Source organism: Poromitra crassiceps, assembly GCF_964638095.1.
Source record: "Poromitra crassiceps genome assembly, chromosome: 2".
NCBI classification, from domain to species: Eukaryota; Metazoa; Chordata; class Actinopteri; order Beryciformes; family Melamphaidae; genus Poromitra; species Poromitra crassiceps.
Genome location: NC_139624.1, coordinates 112,197,547 through 112,221,483, shown reverse-complemented (window position 1 = coordinate 112,221,483; position 23,937 = coordinate 112,197,547). Strand labels below are relative to the sequence as shown.

General features: G+C 43.8%; 1 protein-coding gene across 1 annotated transcript in view; it reads right to left on the bottom strand.

The window, feature by feature from the left end:
- The window catches only part of olfm3a (olfactomedin 3a), a gene marked incomplete at both ends in the record, with an annotated part of 85,151 nt that extends 63,370 nt beyond the window's left edge, over positions 1–21,781 (bottom strand). The window contains one exon of the mRNA XM_083653611.1: positions 21,713–21,781. Coding sequence (XP_083509737.1) covers positions 21,713–21,781 — 69 coding nt within the window. The remainder of the gene's footprint in view (positions 1–21,712) is intronic.
- Between the last annotated feature and the right edge of the window lie 2,156 nt (positions 21,782–23,937).

Genomic DNA, 23,937 nt, shown 5'->3' with positions numbered 1-23,937 from the left:
CCATTATCCCTGCATCCTGCTTAAACTTCAGTCAGCCCACGTCCTGACAAATCAGCCAATGTCCGACAATCTGCATAACCCATCATTCCGGCATTTGCATAAACCTCAATCAGCCCTTGGCCCCCTTTTCCTCATCTCTCCCCATCATCACATGACAGGATCCTGGTTCATCCTTCACTTCAAGACCACACTCCAGAAATGCAACATCCCTGCAGAGAACTATTCCAGTCACTCCTTCAGGATCGGAGCAGCCACATCAGCAGCCATGCAGGGGGCGTCCTCCGCCTCCCTTCAACAACTGGGGCGCTGGTCCTCATCCGCCTATGCATCTTTCATTCGACCAGAGCAAGACACCATATTATCAGCCCAAAGATCCCTCCTTCCATGACTAAAGAGGCAACAAGCACTTCGTTGGTGGTGATCAAACTCTCCTTTTCCTCATCAATGCGCCCATGCCCGGGCTATCCACATCCACGCCCTTGCAACCCCGCTTTGCCTTAAAAAACCCCGGTCAGCCCCTCATCTCCCGACATGCCTAAATTCTCCCCCCGTCAGCCCACGACCTGACTAAAGCATACCCCAGGCGAGCTCCATGACCCCCGTTTTCACTCTCCCAGTTCCTGAAATAACTTTAAATTCCTTTGGGGGATGTCCTATCTCATACAGCACTGACGCCCCTCTCTCATAAGCAAGAGGAGCGTCACATCATGGAGTCATACGCCATACTCAAACTGTCTATTCTGATTCAATAAAGTTTGTTAAAATTATATTACGAGTCTCTCATGATTGAAGTGTAGTCGCAGACTGTAGTTCAATCATGGAAGACCAAATAAGGCATTAATAGAGCACCCCATGCTGTCATAACCCAAATGACATCATAAATGACATCATAAATGACATCAGTTATGACATCATAAATGCCCTTCTCCCAAATGACATCAGTTATGACATCATAAATGACATCAGTTATGACATCATAAATGCCCTTCTCCTGGTACTATATAAAGCCCCATCACCACAGCTTAAATCACACTTGTGCAGTCATCACTCACCTTGTGTCAGCATCACGCATTCATCCAGCATCTCCAGAGCAAAAAGCTTCATCCCACCACCTCCCCAGATCACCACCAATGTCATGACTCCTGTTGGAAACAAATCCCCTTAGGGGGGATGTCCTATCTCATACAGCACTGACGCCCCTCTCTCATAAGCAAGAGGAGCGTCACATCATGGAGTCATACGCCATACTCAAACTGTCTATTCTGATTCAATAAAGTTTGTTAAAATTATATTACGAGTCTCTCATGATTGAACAGTCATCAAACATTATGGGTGCGGTAAAGATGGCAGACAGCTCCAGGCCACGCTGAATGACACATACTTACGTGAGCAGAATACTAAGCAGCAGGGACAATGTTCTGAAATGAAGGAATAGTTCACCCAAAAAGGAAAATGCTGTCATCATCTACTCACCCTCATGCCAGTTAAAACACAGGTGAAGATTGTCCATTACAGTATAACACACAGGGAAGTTGCCAACACAAATTCATAGCAGCCCATTTGTCCCATTGACTGCAGTTGTTTTGGAGAAGGCTGCCCCACTGTATGAAGTTGTGCTGGCAACCTCCCTGTGTGTTATATGGACCAACTGACTTCACCTGGGTTTCATTTGGCATGAGGGTGGGTAGATGATGACAGAATTTTCGTTTTTGTGAACTATTACTTTAAAGGATAAGTGCAAAACACCGTTGCAGAATTCTCCTAAACAATTCAAGTGACTAGTGACCAACCTTCAAAAGTTAAATGAAAGAAAAAACTGCTCACCTGGCATAATCCAAGGCCATGTTCAGACTAGGAGGCCAAATCTGATTTGTGAACTTTAACTCATTGAGTGCCAGCCACTTTTGGAGAACGGACGCTCCCAGTGCCAGAGTTTCAGAGCTTTTTTCAGTGATTTCTCGAGGCCCACAGAATATTGTGTGATATTACTATGTAAACACTGAACACGCAAAAAGAACGATGAGACTCTCTTCTATCATCAGCAAAAACAGGTTTATTGATATAATTTTCCGTTCTTTAGTTATCAGCCGGAGAAGATAGCTTGATTTAACCAAAAACAGACGTTTTTTTCTAGAAGCTGAGATAATGACCCTTTTGTGAAATTAAACATTTCAAACACATCACTGACTCTGAAGCTAATTTTCTGATGTAGTCACACCTCAAAAATAATTTCCTTCAATAAAACAGTGAAGGCCAGGGAATTTTGTTTGGCAGAATAATATTTTTTAGCTGCAACCAGCAGCGCTGGCCCCTGCGTGCGCTGCTGGTTGCAGCTTCTTGCTGGTCTTGATTTGCTGCTGGTGGGCATCGGATATTCTGGCTTGCGTTTGCCAATCCTGTCCTGTTGTCTGGGTCAGTGTTGTGTGCTGCTCTGCGTGCCCCCCCCCCCCCTCCCACCCCTCAACTGACACTCCTCCTCCGTATGGGAGTGTCTCTGGTGGCTCTCTGCTGAGTTTGCTGTGCACAGTGAAGGGTGCGCGACATCCAGCTTTTTTACAGCGTTCCGCGTGTGTTTGTCACCGGCTCCCATGCTTCCAGTTGAAAATAATAACAACTCCACGGCTGATCATGCGGATGGGCTGTCGCAGCGGACACGGAGGAGCTCAATTGTGGGAGCAGATTGGCTGCTGCAGGCACAGCTAACGTTATGCTTCAGCATATCGATGCATACGGATGCGATGCGATTTCCGTTTCCCCAACGACTTCTTCTCTGTTTTTCTCTGCCTTTCTGTTATCTGGAGAGCACTGTCGCCACCTAAGGGTTCTGTAAAATAGGTTATAGACCTCCAATAGCTACAATATTTGTACAGGAGATGCAGAAGGCTTTGATCGACGTCCCACCGTCAAAAAACGCATTGGACGTCGAAAGACGTCCTTGGCACTCTACGTCACTATTTAATTGGACGTCGAAAGACGTCCTTGGCACTCAATGAGTTAATGACCTATTCATGATTCTATCCAGATTTGTTTTACGAGTCTGGACGCTCCAAGTCTGATTTGTGTCACTTGTCCCAAACCACATATGGAGATCTGGACACACAGATCCGACTTGAACACTTGCCCAAATCAGATTTGTGGCAGTGCGGACACTCTCCCAAATCAGATTTGGGAAACCAATCAAGATAATGATGATTAATGACTTTAGTAGCAAATCGGATTTGCCTGTAATGTGAACATGGCCCAAGTGTCCACAAGCCCTGTGATGCCAAGTTGACTTGAAAAGACGTTATTTACACCATGTTTTCAGCTGAAATCTTCACTGTAGCCATGTTGGCCAACAATGTGAGATGCAGCTACTGTAGCCTGCTAGCCGTTTTTCTTTCTTTCTTTTTTTACCGTGTTACACTGTTGTAGGGTGGATTTGTCCCTTAACTCAAAGCCTTTTTTTTTTACGTTTATTTATATACGGGGAGTCTCACTTAGAGCCATGCTCTCTTTTTCAGGAGTGCCCTGTTCACATTCACACAGACAGTCACACCTGGAAGCTGACCAGTACAACCACTGTCTGATCTGTTGGCCACTGAGCAGCTCCACTGGAGTGGTTGGGGTTAATCCGACGTCACTCTAAACCCACCTGTGTTAACATGATTGAAGGAACACTCTGCCGATTTTCAACCAGCTTTGTATCATTACAAAATCAGTAGTATATCCAAAAACTGTAAACAGTTTTGCAGGCAATCATTTAGTTGAGAGTTGAGTTTGAGTTAAGTTGTGGACCAGTGATGTCATTTGTCCATGAATACCATCACTGGTCCACAACTTCACTGAAATCAACTCTCATAACTGTCAAACTAAATTAATGTCTGCAAAACTGTTTAAAGTTTTTGGATATACAGTACTACTGATTTTATAATGATACAAAGCTGGTTGAAAATCAGCTGTTTGAAAATCAGCAGCGTTCCTTTTACACAGTCTATTACAATTGATCCAGGCTAGTTAGAAATTAACACGCATACACCATAATCCTCTCTGCAGTTGATTGAGTACAGTATACATTTATTCAGAGTCACCAAACTGTCCTCTGCTCCCCTCAAGTCCACTCTTCCAGCATTCATGCAGTGATATGCATCTGATACAGGGACCACATCGCTCCCCTGGGCTGCAATTATAGTAATTACAAGAGGAGCAGGGGCAGAGGGCTGTAATTATGCCCCTGGTAATTTCAACATCATGTCTCAACTCCTGTAATTACTCTTACAATGTTATTAGCTGAGCTGCTTTCACCCAGAGAGAACAAAAGAAACAGTGAAAGTTACTTTAAAGACTCAAAACTGTCATTCTGTCAAGTGACAGTGAAGTAATTTGTAATTATATATTAGGCCTACTAGATTATCAGGGCGCTACGCGGCCTCAACAACAGGGAAGCGACCCGTGAGATGGACGCCATGGTTCCAGTCCGTCCCCACGTACCTCTAACATTCAAACACCTGGAAGGCGCCAAGGCAAAAACAACTGCTCGTGCCACACTGATACACCGTCTAGCCGGCACCACATGGGGAGCCATGACAAAGACACTGCGCATCTCCACCGAGGCCCTGGTGTTCTCCACCACTGATACCCCTTTTCCACCGACCTAGTTTCAGGGCCGGTTCTGGGCCAGAGCCTAATTTTGAACCAGTTCTTTGTGTTTCGACAGCCTAAACTCTGGCTCTCGGCGCTGGAAACGGGTGCTTCAGTGGCTCCACTTCTGTCCTGGATCAGATGAAAGCACCGCTACGTCATAGGCTGCGTCAGGGGCTGGGGGCAGTCTAACGTGAGGCGAACTCTGGCTTGACAATGGCGGAACACACTGATAAACACCTTCAGTCATCCTCTTTTAATGTCCACAAAGTGATAACACACTTTCAGCCCACGCTTCCAGTACATAAGAAACGGCGACGTCTCATCAGGACATCAACATGTAAGTTGCTTATAGGTTTTAGCCATCGTCACTGACGTAACGTAGGTAGAGACCGCTAACGCTAGTTAGCTTTGTTTAACCACAGATTGTAAACTCCACTCTCTCGTTTATTAAAACGATCTTTTTGGACATGCTCACTCTACTCTCACCACCAACAGCTACCTAACTAGCTGGGTTAGCAAGCTACAGCACATAGCATAATCTTAAATACCAAGATGCTGTGACTTTGGTTGCTAACGTAAGCTAGCTCACAGCTGGCTATGTAGCGTTTACAGTAATAGTAGTCAGCTGAGCAAGTCCTAAAACGTTATGTGACAGGGGTGTAGTGGTATTAAATACAGAGGTGGGTAAACTATCCAATGTGAGTAGTTTACCCACCTTGTTTCACTCAGTCATTGATTGATACAGTTGATCTGAAAATAGGTGAATAAACTGTGTATACCCTCCATTATGCCTGCTTTGCTAAAGCTGGTCGAGCAAACTGGCTTAAATCCTCCCATGTCTCTGTGATATTGATCACTAATAATAAAATAGCACAGGGCATTTGTAAAATTTGAGACCAATGCAATATGATTAGAATGACCACCACAGGCGTTGCTATTGAAAATCATTTGAGATATTAGCGTGGTGTGTTAACTAACTTGTGAGATAGTCTGGGTATGTTTTATGCTAAACTGGTTGTCTTCTTATGTTTTAGCAAATGACAGACACAGCGATGCAGAGGCTGACCAGACAACTGTTCCACTGTCAGCGTGACCAAACCATGAAGATGCACTGATGATTCAAGATTCAAGATTTTTATTGTCACTCCGTAGTACAAGTATCACGTGTGAAATTCTTGTGCTGTAGGCTCCGTTACAACATAGTGCAAATAACAGTATAACAGTGCAAAAACAGGGCATATAGATGCAGTAAAACAAGGTGATGGATCACAGCTACACATTTAGGAGAAAAGATTAAGCTTGAAACACAATATGGTTGTGAATAACCGTTTGTCCATGCCATCCTAAAGAATGACACCAGCTCTGTTACATTCTAAAAATAGCTCTACTGATGATGTCAGTGATGCCATAAGAGCAGAATCATCTTATGGGACGGCTGTGGCTCAGGAGGTAGAGCGGGTTGTCCACGAATCAAAAAAGGTTGGTGGTTCGATCCCCGGCTCCTCCAGTCCGCATGTCGAAGTGTCCTTGGGCAAGACACTGAACCCCGAATTGCTCCCGATGGCTGTGCCAGCACCCTGCGTGGCAGCTGGCCGCCTTCGGTGTGTGAATGGGTGAATGTAGGCACATTGTAAAGCGCTTTGGATAAAAGCGCTATATAAATGCAGTCCATTTACCATGTCATAAATCATCTATAAGCAAGTGACATCACTGCCATGCAGCAATGATGATGCTGCTCAAACCCTTCTTTTTTTTTTTACTTTTGTAATGGCTTTTCAAGTAGGCTACTAAAATATATTGAATGATGGGAGTGTTTACAGACATAAATAACTTTGCAATTTATTGTGCCCAAATAAAATCTCTGCCATTAGATCCCCCCCCTTGTATTTTCAATTGTTCATGTACTGTAATGTGTGGCTGTGCTCATAAACATCCACATGCAAGCAAATAACTAAGAAAAGCTTATTGTATAGACTGGCAAGATATATTTCACTCATGAACATCAACATTGTGTGTACAGTTAAGGGACTCAATTTTTTTAGGTGGGGTAAAATATGATATAAAATTAAAAAGGAAATCCCTAACTGACATTTACGGTAGATTATTTACTCTCTGCCCTCCCCCTGCACATGTAAAATAGCGACTAGTTTGCATAGGTGACCCCAAAATAGGCCAATAAACTTGATTTCTGGGTGGTTTTGTGTATCTGTCACATTTTTCACTCTCCATAACATGAGTTTGTGTCCCTGCAGTTATTCACAATTAAAATGGTAAAACAACAACATTGAAACATTGAAATAATATGGTATTTATTGTAACTATAAAAAAATTGAAATCCATTGCAATTACTATTAAAAGGTAAAACAGAGACCAAGGAACTAGCATTAGGCTACATGGGGATAGACAGGAACTCCTACATTCCAGCAGCATGTAAGTAAAATTGGACTTGGATTTAGGTAGAACGAAGTGAAGAAAAACATCCGATGGCAATGATGAGAATCAGGCAAACAGGTTGCAGCTCCCCAGTCCAGTCCTGTACAATACAAAACAAACAGTTCAGCTTACGTCTTGATGTCAAATTGTAGGCCTACTTTAATCCCAAAACATTTAGCACACCTAGCTCAGTGAAATAAACAGACTACCGAACTCAATAACAGTCATAAGATTATTGTAGTGATTGTAAAGATGCATGTTGTAAGTCGCTTTGGATGAAAGCGTCTGCAATGTTATGCTGTGTGGAGAGCGATAAATATAAAAACCATCATTTATCCTGATTCTTTGAGAAATGAGAGGTTTTACAGAAATCATTGTTTACATCCACGTGAGTAAACAGGATACTGGAGAACACCAATTTCTCTGCCATGTAAGCCTACAGTTAACCATAGGCTGGAAACCTGGTTAACCTTAGGTCTACATAGCAGAGAAATTATTGTTCTCCAGTATCCTGTTTACTCACGTGTAAACACACTCACTGCATGATAATACAAGTCAATGATGTCTGTCAACCCTCAATACAAGGATCAAATCATGGAAGTCTGACCGAAAATAAAACAAAGTAGTGCAGTTTCTGCAACCGGAACATATGTCTGTTTAGTCAGTTAAGACACAATTGCTGTGAGCATGAACTCAGCTCTGACTGCACTGTTATCTAACAAGCTAACATTAGCATTAGCATCCATTCAGTGTTACAAAGAATCAAAACGTATTAGGCAACGTTAATTACCCGTCTTCTCGAACGTAATCGCCGTTCAAGGCAGCCACGACGAGCAGCACAGAAGCGTTGTGCCAGCGTTGTTTGGGCTTCAATGAAGGCTCGAAAAACCAGGAGCAATAACACTTCGTTCATAATAAAGTACTCTATCTATCATCAGGTCCGCCATGTTGAATGAACCCTGAACCTGCCGCTAGTGCTGCTGGGAAATCAGAGACTTTTTTTTTTTTTTTTACCGACGTATCCAATGACGTAATGACGTGGCTCTCGTTCAAAGCTCTCGCGGTGGAACAAGAAAGGGGTTCATAATCTGGGGCTCCAGGCTCCCACTGAGCGCCAGTTTTGAGCAAAGCTCCAGCCCAGGCTCCAGGTTCCTGTAGGTGGAAAAGGGGTATGAGTACTGTGCTCTGGTCTGGTGCCATAGTCCCCTCATCAAGAAGCTGGTTGTTTCCCTCAACAGCACCCTGTGGACTGTCTCCGGATACCTACGAGCCACTCCGCTAAACCAAACCGTCCTCGCTGGTATCGCCCCAGCCGATGTCCCAAAAGGCACAAACCAATGACTCCCACCATCTTAGCAATCTATCCAACCAACAACCAATTAGGTTTCGTGTTCCGCTCCAGCTCAATCTGATTGGTTCGAAAACACATCACTCTCACGTGTTCTCTGTGAATTGCAAGTGTTTTTCAACCAATCATATTTTTTCATTAGATAAATTACCAAATAAATAAACGCCCACAGGGCGAATGTTTTTTTACCCTCCTACTCCAGCCTGGGACCAGGGCCAGAGTGACTCGTCTGCATGGAGCTCTCCTTTCCATCAGTGCCCTACAGGTCACTGTTGTTGAAGCATTTTAAGAATATAATGAATGAAACAATGAGCGTCTGCACATAAGAAAAAACACATTTGATTGATATTTTATTATAAAAAATATATATAAAAAATGAAAATAAAAAATTATAATTTTTTTATATAAAATCCCCAATCTAATAGAGGAGGACCATCCTCCTATGCCTCACTGGAAAAACCTCCTCTGGTGTGTGTGTGTGTGTGTGTGTGTGTGTGTGTGTGTGTGTGTGTGTGTGTGTGTGTGTGTGTGTGTGTGTGTGTGTGTGTGCATGCGTGTGTGTGAGAGAGCGTGCGCGTGTTTTGGGCTTTTATTTTGAAAGTCTATGTCTGAGCTTTTATTTTGAAGGTCTGTGTATGTTTTGGGCTTTTATTTTTAAGATCTGTGTCTGTTTGCGGTTTTTATTTTGAAGGTATGGGCTTTTAATTTGAAGGTCTGTGTGTGGGCTGGTGTAGTGCATATAAAAACAACAAACATCATTGCTCGCCATCACCGTATTGTTGACATTGTGTCTGATGCTGTTAGGGATGGGAATCGAGAACCGGTTCTTGTTGAGAACCGGGTCCCAGTGAATCAATTCCTTGGAATCGTTAGCCAAAATCCTTAACAATTCCACTATCGATTCCATGCGCGATGACGTCACACGCTGCGACACGCACGCAACGCAGCCTTGTTTTGTTTAGACCGCAGCCACCGGTCTAGCCACCGTCTAGGCAGAAGCAAAACGATGACCACAGTGCCACTTGCAATGCTTGCAAAACCTCTATTTCGTCAAAGGGGGGAAATACTAGCAATATGCAGAAACATTTGTCCACACAGCATGCAATAATTTTGGAGGAATGTCACGTTTCTGATGTGCTACGGAGTGACGATAACGTGGCTAACAGCAGCGCGGCTAACGTTAGCGCTCCTCCAGACCCTGTCTATTGTGTGTTTATTTTTTGTGCCATTTGTTTCATTGCGTAAACCAGATTTCACCAATACTCCATTTCCATCCATTTAATTTAGAGGATGATGACGTTCAGAGTCAGACTGGTTCAGAGGCTGCAGCGAGTGCTGCGCACTTCTAGCCCCATTCACCCAGGCAGGGAAGAGTAAAATGACCGAGGCGAGGGTAAACGAATGTCACCGAGCAGTGACTAGTTTGTCTGACATGCCAGCTAAAGTAAAATGTCAAAGTTGCATGTTGTCATTCTAACCACTAGTTCTGTTTCATTCATTCCCACTATATATTTTCTATAGGGAGATGACAAAGATGCTCAACCCAAAATACAAACCCCCAAACAAAGCCAGTTTAACAGACACTGATCCCTGCTTGGTATGGGATTGAAAAGAGCAATCTGATCTCAGAGCTGAATAAGAAAAGAGCAATCTGATCTCAGAGCTGAATAAGAATACATAATTATAATGATAATAATATAAAAGAAAATTAATGTTAATAAACCCGTTTGTACTCTTTTTTTTTTTCCTTGCCCAATGAGAATCGATGAGAATCGATAAGGAATCGGATCGATAAGCAGAATCGAAAATGGAATCGGAATCGCTAAAATCTTATCAATTCCCATCCCTAGATGCTGTTATAGAATAGAAATGTACAGCCAAAAGGTAAACAGCAAACCACTTGAAGAAATCCACTTGTGATCAAAAGATGGAGCCAGGAGTCAGAAGCCGTCTTAAATGATGTATTAACATAGATCTTGGCCAAGAGATGCACTCTTGTATATTCACGAATGGATACACAGGCTTACATACAATGAACAGAAAGTCAAACATACTTATAGGACACACATCAGATTACATCTGTCTTGACGCACATTTGAAGGCTAATCTGCAGACAACCTATCAGGTATTCTGACTCTGTACAGGACATAGTGACACAGTGACAGGGTACAGTGTGAGGAGCTGCACATGTACGCTACAGCTTATCTGAATATGACGTCTGTCTATACAATAACTATGTGTAACTTAAATGTTATTAACTAGTGATTGTCCAAATAAAGGCTAATGTGATTAAAAAAATTCCCCATCAGATGCAATGCATAAACATTCAACAGTGTTACCAGAATGTTTCAATTATACTATATTATACACCCAACGTTGTTTATGTTGACGCCAGTCACAACAAGGAGGTCCTGATCCTATTATTTGATTAATTGTGCAGTCCTAGACTTTTTTGTCATATCTCTGTGTAGATTAAATGGTATGGACTGGAAAACACAAAGTAGGGTACATGGGTGGCATATAAAGTGTGTAACATGATAAGAACTATAACAAGTAGGGATGAGATGATATATTGGAATTCAATATCCCAAAGCAAAAATGTGTTGATATGCATCGTACATGTAAGGCAGAAAAATGAATCTACAAGATCCATTTGATTCTCCTGTAGTAATCACAAATGAGATGACTTGACCGTTACAATTTCACAAGCTATCCTTACAAATATTATATTATTTGCACCAATGCCATCGCTAGGAAGATTTGGACCTCAGAAATAAACAGAATCCTTTGTTGGCAATGAACTTTTATTTTATTTATTACATCGCATCATGGTATTGAATCGTGAAGCCCATATCATAATGAGATAAGGGTATCATCCCATCACTATTAAATAAATTGTTTAATTGTTGTGATTGGCGGTGCATGGTACTTAGTCATTTTATCCAAATCGATAGAATGAATTAATTTGCTTGACAAAAAGAGACTCAATTGAATTATTCCCTAAAAGTGCCAACCTACCCCGCAACCTAGCAATTGAGATGTCCCAAATCACACACTCAAAGTGACAGAAATGCCATTACAGCCTGACATAGGTTCAACCCATGTTACTGTACATCTCCTGGTAGAAAGCGCCGTCAATTTACCGCGCCGCAGGCATAAACGCTTCACATCCATCATCAGTTTAACTTACTTCCCTTATTTCCAGTCCATCAGCTCCAACACACCCCTCCCCCTCCCCGAGCTTAAAACTAGGCAGGGCGCAACTAATGACTTTGTTGGCACTCTTGTGGCTAGGTAGTCTGCTTTGTTTGTGTTGACACATAGTTTGAGATGCCATCTTTAATTTGGCCTCCAGTGGAAATGGTGATGTGAGATATAAAACCTCCATCGTAGCCCTCGTCCCCCCCCCCCCCCCCCCCGCCCCCAGCGCTAACTCGATGTATGTCTGTGCCTCCTCACAGGATATATAACTGTTTGATATAGAAAGCCTCCTCACAGGATATATAACTGTTTGGTATAGAAAGCCTCCTCACAGGATATATAACTGTTTGATATAGAAAGCCTCCTCACAGGATATATAACTGTTTGGTATAGAAAGCCTCCTCACAGGATATATAACTGTTTGATATAGAAAGCCTCCTCACAGGATATATAACTGTTTGGTATAGAAAGCCTCCTCACAGGATATATAACTGTTTGATATAGAAAGCCTCCTCACAGGATATATAACTGTTTGATATAGAAAGCCTCCTCACAGGATATATAACTGTTTGATATAGAAAGCCTCCTCACAGGATATATAACTGTTTGGTATAGAAAGCCTCCTCACAGGATATATAACTGTTTGGTATGGAAAGCCTCCTCACAGGATATATAACTGTTTGGTATAGAAAGCCTCCTCACAGGATATATAACTGTTTGGTATGGAAAGCCTCCTCACAGGATATATAACTGTTTGGTATGGAAAGCCTCCTCACAGGATATATAACTGTTTGGTATAGAAAGCCTCCTCACAGGATATATAACTGTTTGGTATGGAAAGCCTCCTCACAGGATATATAACTGTTTGGTATGGAAAGCCTCCTCACAGGATATATAACTGTTTGGTATAGAAAGCCTCCTCACAGGATATATAACTGTTTGGTATAGAAAGCCTCCTCACAGGATATATAACTGTTTGGTATGGAAAGCCTCCTCACAGGATATATACTGTAACTGTTTGGTATGGAAAGCCACGTGAGATTGCCCATGGAACATGAAGAAGTGAATTCTCCATTAATTTCCCTGTTTCTTAAAATCCTCCTTTTACTTGGAAAAAGCAAGAGATTCAGCTACTGGGGGAAAAAAAAGATTTTTGTTTTTTCCTCCCATGCCAATGTGGAGCTGGGGGAGGGGCTTAGGCTACAGGCTTCAGAAATCTCGCCTCAAACTGACATCCCGTGCTCACATCTCAGCCATAACGGACGGACACACATCACTCATCGAAGCGGTTGCACCACTTTAAAAGCTGTGGGGTGGGAGGGGGGCGGCTGCCAACAGCTGATGGTGTTTCTCACTAAAGTGGAAAACTTGCATTAGCATTTATGGGGATGATATACTCAGGCTGTGGCTGAGTAATTTGACTGGCACAGACGGCACACTGAAAGCAAAGAGAGGAGGCACAGACGCCACACTGAAAGCAAAGAGAGGAGGCACAGTTATATATTTTGTGAGGAGGCTTTCTATACCAAACAGTTATATATCCTGTGAGGAGGCTTTCTATACCAAACAGTTATATATCCTGTGAGGAGGCTTTCAATGGTGGATCTGTAAAAATGAGTGTCTTGGTATGGTTCCACTACCCTTCTTTAAACATCTAAAATAATAATAAAGCCGATGCGGTGCCTTTTTGACACATTTAAGTGGCCATCTGAGGTCTCTGGATATCAGTTAAGTGACCATCTGAGGTCTCTGCATACATGTACGTTAAATTACCATCTGAGATCTCTGGATACCTGTACAGTTATGTGATCATCTGAGGTCTCTGGATAGGGTAGGGGGAGGGGTGTGTTGGAGCTGTGTTGGAGCTGATGGACTGGAAATAAGGTATCACTGGATACCTGTACTTAAAGTGACCACAATGATTTCCTTTGTCTTGGTGATATTTAGATCAAGGTTATTGTTGGTGCACCACTCTATCAGGTCCCTAACCTCTTGTCTGTAGGCAGATTCATCATTATTCTGTATTCTTTATATAACATTAGTGTAATCTGCAAATTTGATCAAGCAATTCATATCATGTTTTGCAAAGCAGTCATGTGTGAAGAGTAAGTATAGAAGTGATCTGAGTACACACCCCTGGGGTGCAGTGAAGTGAAGTGAAGCTGCCTATTCTAGCCACCTGTTCCCTCCCCATCAGAAAGTCCAAAATCCACTCACAAATGGAGTGGGATAGGCTATTGGTTATGGTTCACATAATGGTCTAGGTGCCTAATGGCTATAGACCTGAGTCTATAGTCCCTCTTTGATGATTTTTTCTTTTTCAGATTTCCCCCCCATTTTCTCCCCAATTGTACTTGGCTTATTTTGTTCCCCCTGCTGCCCCGGTCGCTGCTCCACCCTCTACCAATCTGGGGAGAGCCGTAGACTAGCACCATGCTTCCTCCGTCACATGCGCAGATGCCAGCTGCTTCCGGCAGGACTTAGCACGTGGGAGGATCACGCTATTCACACCAATTCCCTTCCACCACGAACAGGTGCCCCGACCGACCAGAGGAGGCGCTAGTGCAGCGACCAGGACACATACCCTTAATCCAGCTTCCCACCCGCAGACACAGCCAATCCTGCCTGTATGGACGCCTGACCAAGCCAGAGGTAACACGGAGGAGCGCAAACCTGGTAAACAGGGAATCTACCGCTACACTACCGAATGCCCTCTCTTTGATATTATTAATGTAGATATTACACATCTGTGTGCATGGTTTACTAATCTGTGGGCATGGTTGAGAAGTAAATTGTAACAAAACATTTACTTATTTATGCATTTTTCTCTCTTTTTTTGTACCAGGTGACCCCTGGGGAGTTCCACATTTATCCTTATTGCACTATAGGCCTAGGGTTTATAGATTAATAATGCTGTGTTGAATATTCATTCATTGAGCACAGAAATGTGCCAACTGTTGTTGTTGTTGTTATTGGACTAGTTTGAGAGAGAAATAAGTGGTATGATGGTGCAGCAGTGTGCTGACTGCTCAGACTCACAATGTTTTTTCTTTTGTTTTATTGCTTTAAGTCCTGTCTGTCTGTGCACAAGATCTGACAGTCTGAGCGACAGCTTCATACTGTATTTGTGAATAATTGTCTCCAGCTTAGTGTAGCGCTATAAAAGGTTTAGCTTTGCAAATAATTTTAAACAGTCAAGCAGATTTGTGCTTTAAGTGCAAACAAAAGGACTCTATAATCCACTGTTTGTGGGAATGTGAAAAAATGTATGCCTTCTGGAAGGAGGTATCCCTTATGATTCTTCAAATTATGTTTGTAAATCTACCCTTTCATCCTAAAGTGTTTATCCTGGGCTTATATCCACCTACCCTTTCCTTAAACAATAATGAACGAGTTTTCATCGACATGTGTTTATTGCAAGCAAAACGCTTTATTGCCCTTACCTGGAAAAATGTGACCAGGCCTAATATTGGCCAATGGATTAAAGAAATGTCATCTTGTCTAACAATGGAAATGAAGATCACGTATCTGGTTAACTCATTGAGTGCCAGCCACTTTTGGAGAACGGACCAGTGCCAGAGTTTCAGAGCGTTTTCAGTGATTTCTCGAGGCCCACAGAATATTGTGTGATATTACTATGTAAACACCGAACACGCACAAAGAACGAGCTGACTCTATTGTATCATCAGCAAAAAAAAGTTTATTGATACCATTTTCCGTTCTTTAGTTATGAGCCGGAGAAGATAGGTTGTTTTGAGCAAAAACATGCGTTTCAAATTAGAAGCTGAGATATTCCGCCTTTTGTGAAATGAAGCATTTCAAGCACATTCACTGACTCTGAAGATAATATTTTCTGATGTAGTGACGTGGTGTAGTTGTGTGGTGCCCTGCGTGCCCCACCCCCCTCTCCCCCCCTCAACTGCAAACTCCTCCCCACACTAACACACAGCCTAACACGCACCCAGTCTATTTTCGGAGTGCTCCGTTTTTGTGCGCCGGCTCCCAGCGCGACACGGAAAAGCCAAACCGCACTGCTGAGAATGGTTTGGCCCTTCGGCGTCGGGTGCTGCTTTTCTGGCGGCTAATCGTGTGGAGAAACTATGCAGACAGACAGATAGAGGCAGAGGGGCTCAGTTGTGGGCGCGGATTGACTGCTGTTCGCAGCCAACGTCAGCTCCAGACAGAGCAATCTATATGGCTCTGGCTGCAGCATGAGCGGTTTCTCTTTCATCACGGGGCTTTTTCCTGCTGTTTTCCGGACCTTTCTCTAATCTGGAGAGCACTGTCGCCACCTAATGAGTCCGTAAAATAGGTTATACACCTTCAATAGCTACAATATTTGTACAGGAGATGCCTGAGGCTTTGAGCCATGTCCCACCGTCAAAAAAGCGCAATTGACGAACATACTCGTCCTTGGCACTCTACGTTAGTATCTGAATTGACAAACATACTCGTCCTTGGCACTCAATGAGTTAAAGGGAAATTGTATTTGTTTGAAAAGGTATGGGAGCCATTTTTGATTTTTTTTGTTAGGCATAATCATGTTTGTGATTTATTGGCTAATGAGGGGAACGATTGATGTGCGACATTCTGTATTCATCTATGGAGATAAACTGTGTAAAGCTACTTTGATGTGACATATGACAGCTCTATTGTATAGACAAATGCCTATAGGCACCGCTGGATCAGATTATTGTATAAGGTATTAATGTTTCATGTATTTTTTCTTTTTATTCTCTTTATTTAGTTATTTTATGTTAATTGTCTGATTATTATTTTTGTCTCACTTTTATGTATAAAAGGAAAAATCAATAAATATATTGTAAAAAAAAACTGTCAAGCAGAAAGGCCTTTGGGGCAGTGGTATCCATTTGCATCCTGTCCCTTGCACCAGCAATGTGGTGGATTCAGATTGATTTAATCATAAACAGAATTATTTTTTTATGATGGCAATTCCTTCAAGCCTCTTAAAAATATGGAAAACTGAAGGGAGTGAAAGAGTTATCAGACATAACTGGAGGCAGCGCTGCAAAAACACATTTCTGAAATAAAAAGAGACTGAAGTGTTGAATTCACTAACGAGATACCTGGATGGTTCGCTATATGACATGACTAAAGCCCGTATAGATAAGATGAGGCACAATATGACATGACTAAAGCCCGTATAGATAACATGACTAAAGCCCGTATAGATAACATGACTAAAGCCCGTATAGATAACATGACTAAAGCCCGTATAGATAACATGACTAAAGCCCGTATAGATAACATGACTAAAGCCCGTATAGATAACATGACTAAAGCCCGTATAGATAACATGACTAAAGCCCTAAAGCCCATATAGATAAGATGACTAAAGCCCGTATAGATAACATGACTAAAGCCCGTATAGATAAGATGACTAAAGCCCGTATAGATAACATGACTAAAGCCCTAAAGCCCATATAGATAAGATGACTAAAGCCCGTATAGATAACATGACTAAAGCCCGTATAGATAAGATGACTAAAGCCCGTATAGATAACATGACTAAAGCCCGTATAGATAACATGACTAAAGCCCGTATAGATAACATGACTAAAGCCCGTATAGATAACATGACTAAAGCCCGTATAGATAACATGACTAAAGCCCTAAAGCCCATATAGATAACATGACTAAAGCCCGTATAGATAAGATGACTAAAGCCCGTATAGATAACATGACTAAAGCCCGTATAGATAACATGACTAAAGCCCGTATAGATAACATGACTAAAGCCCGTATAGATAACATGACTAAAGCCCATATAGATAAGATGACTAAAGCCCGTATAGATAACATGACTAAAGCCTGTATAGATAACATGACTAAAGCCCGTATAGATAACATGACTAAAGCCTGTATAGATAAGATGAGGCACAAGTCTGTAATGACATGACTAAAGCCCGTATAGATAGGATGAGGCACAAGTCTGTAATGACATGACTAAAGCCCGTATAGATAGGATGAGGCACAAGTCTGTAAGCTGCTGATGTTGCTAGCTAAATGGAGCTGGTGTAGCCAAGTCGACATATAGCCTTTTAGCCTGGGGTGCTACATGGGATTTAATTTCCAACAGGCCACATTGCAGACAAGAGGTGCCTCCACCGTTGACAGTCCAAAAATGCTCCAACATCAGAAGAGGCTCTGGAAAGATGAATAGGCGATTAATTTGTGTTGTGCCTTCTTTCCAGCTGCTGTGAAGAGATGGATGAAGCCACCGAAAACCAAAAAACAGCCATAGTAGCACTTGCACCAGTAAGGAAAGATTTAAAGTATGCCATAAAAAACACGCCACCTTACCTGTGCCACGTATGCTCTTTTATACAGGTGCGGCAGCCCACACCCAGGTAATACAGCCTGACAAAGACCAGCGAGGTTGAAACGCATTGCGTTTTGTTGCCCGTGGTTTTGCTTGAAGATGTACATTGTTAGTAAACTTGTGTAGTACACCTGTACATTACTTCTAAATTAAAACGTGATCCTAATTTTCTGTTGTGCTATTGTGGGGAGGGGAGGGAGGTGGGATATCTATGGGATGTTTGTATTGTAATTTCTATTGATGTTTAAATGTGTTAATTGAAAATAATAAATACAATGTTGGGAAAAAAAACGTGATCCTAATATCCAAGAAGCTCCTCTATTTTATAAAAAAAACACTACAACATATAAAGACATTAAATGTATCTTAATTCTATTTCTTTCATAAGTTCGAGAAAGAGAGCTGCTGAGCCAGAACTATGGGTCATGACCAAAAGGAGGAGATTGTGGAAATGGGTTTCCTCAGGAGGGTGGGCTGCCTGGCATGTCTCTTAGGGATAGGGTGAGAAGCTTGGTCATCCGTGAGAGACTCAAGCTGTTTCTAAACATGCACTGAACTCCTACTCATAACCGCACCTTAGTCAAATGTGCTTCATGTTTAGAACCAAGTCTCTGTTTTGAGCGCACTCCCGCGACTGCAGAGGATAAACCACCTACGCCCTAGTCTAAGCTCCGCATCGCTGTGCCTGTGGCTCTTGTTTAGCAGTCGCAGTTTATGGTCCGGGGGCACCATGGGGGGAGGGGCAGGTCAATTAATACATCCATGGGGGCAGGTGGGAGGGGGCGTTGATGACGTGCTAAGCGAGTGGGCATGTTGTTGATGACGTTGCTACTATTGGCTCATTTCCACCACATATAACAGCACAGTACAGCTCCACTCTATCTGGTATTACTCGGCTCTACTTGATATAGACTCTGTTTCCATAGCAAGTTTACTTGCCTCCGCCCACACCTGGTCGTCAATGGGACCGCATATCTGCCCTCCGCCCATTGCCGAAGTAGGCTATAAGTATAACGTTAAAATGAAATCAATACACGGAACTTTTAAACTGATTATGAAATACTGGTGCCTCTAAATGACCTACAGTGTACATGGGCAAATGTGACAATCGGCTAGGAGAATGGATATCACTTTGTTGTTACTCAAACTCACATGCATGCACTGCGCGGGGACGGGAGAGGCGCTACGAGGAGAACCCCAGCGGCAGCTCAACAGGCAAGACCCGCGGCTTCGCCTGCGGCCTAGCGGAGCCAACTACAAAGGGCTTCCCGAGGAGCACATGTTAAAGCTGAGCAAGGAGATCGATTTTATTTCACCAGCGCCGAAGGCAGCAACACAAAAGACTAATGGAAATAACATAATAGAAGAGAAGGTAAGCCCCCACTAAACTGGTATGCAGCGCTGCATTGACAGTCAGTAGGATAGAGAGTAAACACGATTCTGCCTGACCAATCAGTCGTCTACAATGTTTTCACGTCACCGTATGAACCCGGGTTCGCAGAATAGAACCCCGACGAGGCAGGGACCAAAAGTAGCACGACTCAGCCTCAAATCAAACCGGGCTGGGCCGGTTTATACCGGTGGGATGAGACCATTTATCGAGTCGAGCGGAGCGGGACCGCGCTACTAGCTGCGGTGGAATTGGGCCATATGAGAGTTCCAGTTTCTTCATAGTTTGTCTCCGTTGCCGAGTACTGCAAGGAAATATTGCAGAAGCACAGCAAACAACAGAAACACGGGCACTGCCATCTTTGCTGTATTTTTCCACTTCCTGGCTGCGACAGGCTTTCCGCAGCACAATTTAAGCCCCAAACGCACACAAAGCATCAATTGACACGCCTCATTTGACGCGCGTCAATTGATGCTCCTATAGCGCACTGCGAGCATCAGATACCAATACCAACAGTACAGAACCAGCAGTATTTTTGGAAAAGGTCGCTATCTATATGCAGGCAATCACAAGTTTGTATGCTTTACACTACAGGTAGAGGGGGGGAGCTCAGAGCGCTTTGGTCGCTGCTGGAACCTCATTTGACGCTCCAAAATCGAAACCGGTTCAGAGTACGGGCGTCAAGGCAGTTTGACGCACGTCAGAAGGCTCTTGGTGCGTTGGCCATTTAAAACAACGGGTGGACTGGTCCCAGTGCGTTTAGGGCTTTATACGCCATGCCCCACACCACCGCCGCTTCTCCTCGGCTGTGCGCCACCCTTCGGCCAAACCACGCTCAATATCTCTCCATGTTTAGGGTGGCTTTAGCTCAGGAGGTAGAGCGGGTCGGCCAATGACGCAAGGGTTGGCGGTTCGACCCCCGCTCCCTCCCAGCTGCTGTCGTTGTGTCCTTGGGCAAGACACTTAACCCTCCTTGCCTCGTATGATTGGTATGATTGGTATGAATGTAGACATGAATGGTATGATTGGTATGAATGTAGACATGAATGATGGTGGTTCGGAGGGGCCGTTGAGCGCCAATGTGTGCTGCCACGCTTCTGAACCACCGGTACGAATGGTGTGAACGAATAATGATCCTGGCTGTGTCAGCGCTTTGAGCCTTGGAAAGGCGCTACAGTATATAAATCCAATCATTATTATTATTATTATTATATGTTTAGAAAGTGATTAAGTGGTTTATTTAGTCATGTCTAGCCTACCTGCGGGGGATAGTCGGACCTGATTCTATGGCTATGATCCACAGTTCATGTTTAGAAGAGGCTTCAGAGAGTCGCTGCTCCTTCACATTTACAGTAAGGAGCCAGTTCAGGTGGTTCGGGCATCTATAAGGATGCCCCCTGGTTGCCTCACCAGGGAGGTCGCCTCCCCATGGAAGTTTTCAAAGCACATCCAGCAGGGAGGAGGCCAGGTGGAGTGACTATATCCACACTGGCCTGGGAACACCTTGGGATCCCCAAGTCAGTGTTGGTTAATGTTGCCAGGGAAAGGGAAGTTTGGGGTCATCTGCTACCTCCCTGGCCCAACTCCAGATAAGGGGTTTGAATGTGGAGATGAAAGTTTGTGGGTATTTAGTGGCTTCGCTGAAAAGTACATTTTATATTGGTTAAAAAAAATGTACCTGAGGAAAATTAGATCAGCACTGAATCAGCATGATTCAGCCATTATGACTAGAAAATAAATTAGTTTGATGCAGCTTGCTATACAATTAAATGCTATCAGTGAAAAAAATTATAACAAAAACTGGTTGGATTATTATAGCCCAGATATGTGCTGTTCTCTCTAACATAGCTACAAACTCCATTCAGAAATGTGTCAGTTCAGTTTAAAGTTTCTCAGCTTATTGATTAAAACACGTTCCTGGTTAAACATCCCAATATTCTTTCACACATAGCCTAAATACAGTCTACTGGTCCGTTCGGCATATAGATCATGTGCCAATTGCAGCACTGTATTCCAATACAATCTACATTTTTAGGATTGTTTGCTTAATGCCGCCCACTTACTATGCATTTTAGTGGTAGCATTGACAGGAGAAATCGGGGAAGCAATTCTCAAAAGTTGAAATATTTAAAGTGCTGTTTTGTATATTGGACCCTGTGCCGAACAACGTCGCCTAATTTACTAGCATTGCCGATAAGCGGGGCAGCATGAAACAGTAACTTGAACGGAATTTGGCTACAGTGAGTGAACGACAGGTATCGGGGTTACTGAAGAGAAACTGCTCTCAAACACCAGGAACGCCAGGAACAAAATAGCTTTCCAGTCATATAGACAAAAACCCGTGCGTAAAAAGAAAGTAAGATAGGAAACTCACCATAGAGGGATATAATCCGAAGATGTTGAGAGAAAGTATGGGGTACAGGACGCTCAACAGGACCCGCATGCTGGAAAGGGAGGTAGGCAGTCCAATTAGTCCGAGACCGTGTTCAGCACCTCCTCTGTGCCGCTGTCCTCACTGCTGTGTGACCGCAGAGAGAGCGCTCCGGAGGCGGCACATCACACCTGACGCACCGCTCCGCTCCCTGGGGCCCCGAGCGAACAGGGTGCAGAGAGGCAGTGCCCTGGCCGTGGGGGAGGAGGGCTCCGAGCGGACAGGCTGCAGAGAGACAGTGCCCTGGCCGGGGGGAGGGAGGCTCCGAGTGGACAGGCTCCAGAGAGAGAGGCAGTGCCCTGGCCGATGGGAGGAAAAGTTTAGAGCCGGTGGAGAAACCTATGCTCCGCACGCACACTGCAGGGGAGGCGCGCCGCCGAGGATGTGACATCACTCGATGGGTCCTGAGCTTTGGGAGGTAGGCTATTTATTTATTTGTTTGTTTGTTTGTTTGTTTGTTTGTTTATTTATTTAATTTGGATAGTCCGCCTAAGCAGGGGTGTCATGTCAAACTCATTTTAGTTCATAGGCCACATGCGACCCAATTTGGTCTGTGGACCAGACAAAGACAATTAACAATAGCTTAAATGACAAAACCTCAACATTTTCCAGTTTATTTTAGTGTAAATAATTACAGGTAGACTACATCTTAAGAACACATTTTCATGTAGGGCTATCAGCTACCACCAAACAAAATCAAATTACTGTCTCTAACTGTGTATTACAATTGATGGCAAGTGTGCAATTCTCTATAGTCAAGATACCATTTGTGATGAATAGAGAAAACACGAATATAGCCTATACTTAATATTTAACTTGCTCCTTAGCCTTCACAAGTGCATCACATTGGATTGAAGGACTTCTCAGTGCAATTTTCACAGTTTCCAAAGTCATGCTGTGGGCGGGATTTGATTTGACCCTTTGGCGGGCTGGTTCTGGCCCCCGGGCGGTAGGCTATGTTTAACGGTGCCGCGTCTATGTGCCGACAGCCTGCAGTGCAGACAGCCCCGCAATGCTGATAGCCCACAAGCAGAACCAGCTGAGCGAGGCGGCGTGCAGCGTGTCGGTGGACCAGCTGGAGCTAACCTCTCCCAACCCCCACGCCTAAACCTAACCTCTCCCACCTGCCACGCCTAAACCTAACCTCCCCCACCCCCATACCTCAACCTAACGTCTCCCATGCCTAAACCTAAGCTCTCCCACCCCACGCCTAAACCTAACCTCTCCCACCTCCCACACCTAACCTCTCCCACCCCCCACGCCTAATCGTAACCTCCCCCACCCCCATGCCTAAACCTAACCTCTCCCACGCCTAAACCTAAGCTCTCCCACCCCCACACCTAAACCTAAGCTCTCCAACCCCCACACCTAAACCTAACCTCTCCCACACCTAAACCTAACCTATCCCACCCCCCATGCCTAAACCTAAGCTCTCCCACCCCACACCTAAACCTAACCTCTCCCACGCCTAAACCTAACCTCTCTCACGCCTAAACCTAACCTCTCCCACCTCCCATGCCTAAACCTCTCCCACACCTAACCCTAAACCTAACGTCGGACGCTTGACGAGTTGGGAGTGAGAATCTGTTGGGCTGTCGGCATTGTGGGCTGTCGGCACTGTGGGTGGTCGGCATAGCGAGCGGACCCCATGTTTAACACCCCTGGCCTACAGAGTCTACTAGTATTTTGTAACACTTCAACAGCTTATCTCTCTTTTATAGTTGGATCATCTCCAGGAATTGCATGACTGTGGAAAGCAAAAGGTTCGTTTCTCAGTGGATTTGTCTGTTAGCTGCAGGATAGTCTCTCCCCAGACTCGAATTACATTGAATCGCTGCGCTCCGCAGATCTGTAGGATGCGTATGTGTATCAGCGTAAGAACTCTCATGGGTTTGGTGTTGAGACTCAAGTCCAAGAATTGGTGCGCTCAACTCAGTCTTAAATACTTTGGGTGCCGGCCCAACAAAACATGAAAAGTCCAGTGGAACTGGCAGCACTCACAGGTAAAGTTCCAAAAATGATTTTAATCCGCACAGCAGCAGTACAAAGAAAAGTCGCGTTTCAGGCTGTTTTCAACACTGAGGAAAGCCACAGGCTAAAACACGTCTGTTCTTTGTACTGCTGCTGTGCGGATTAAAATCATTTTTGAAACTTTACCTGTGAGTGCT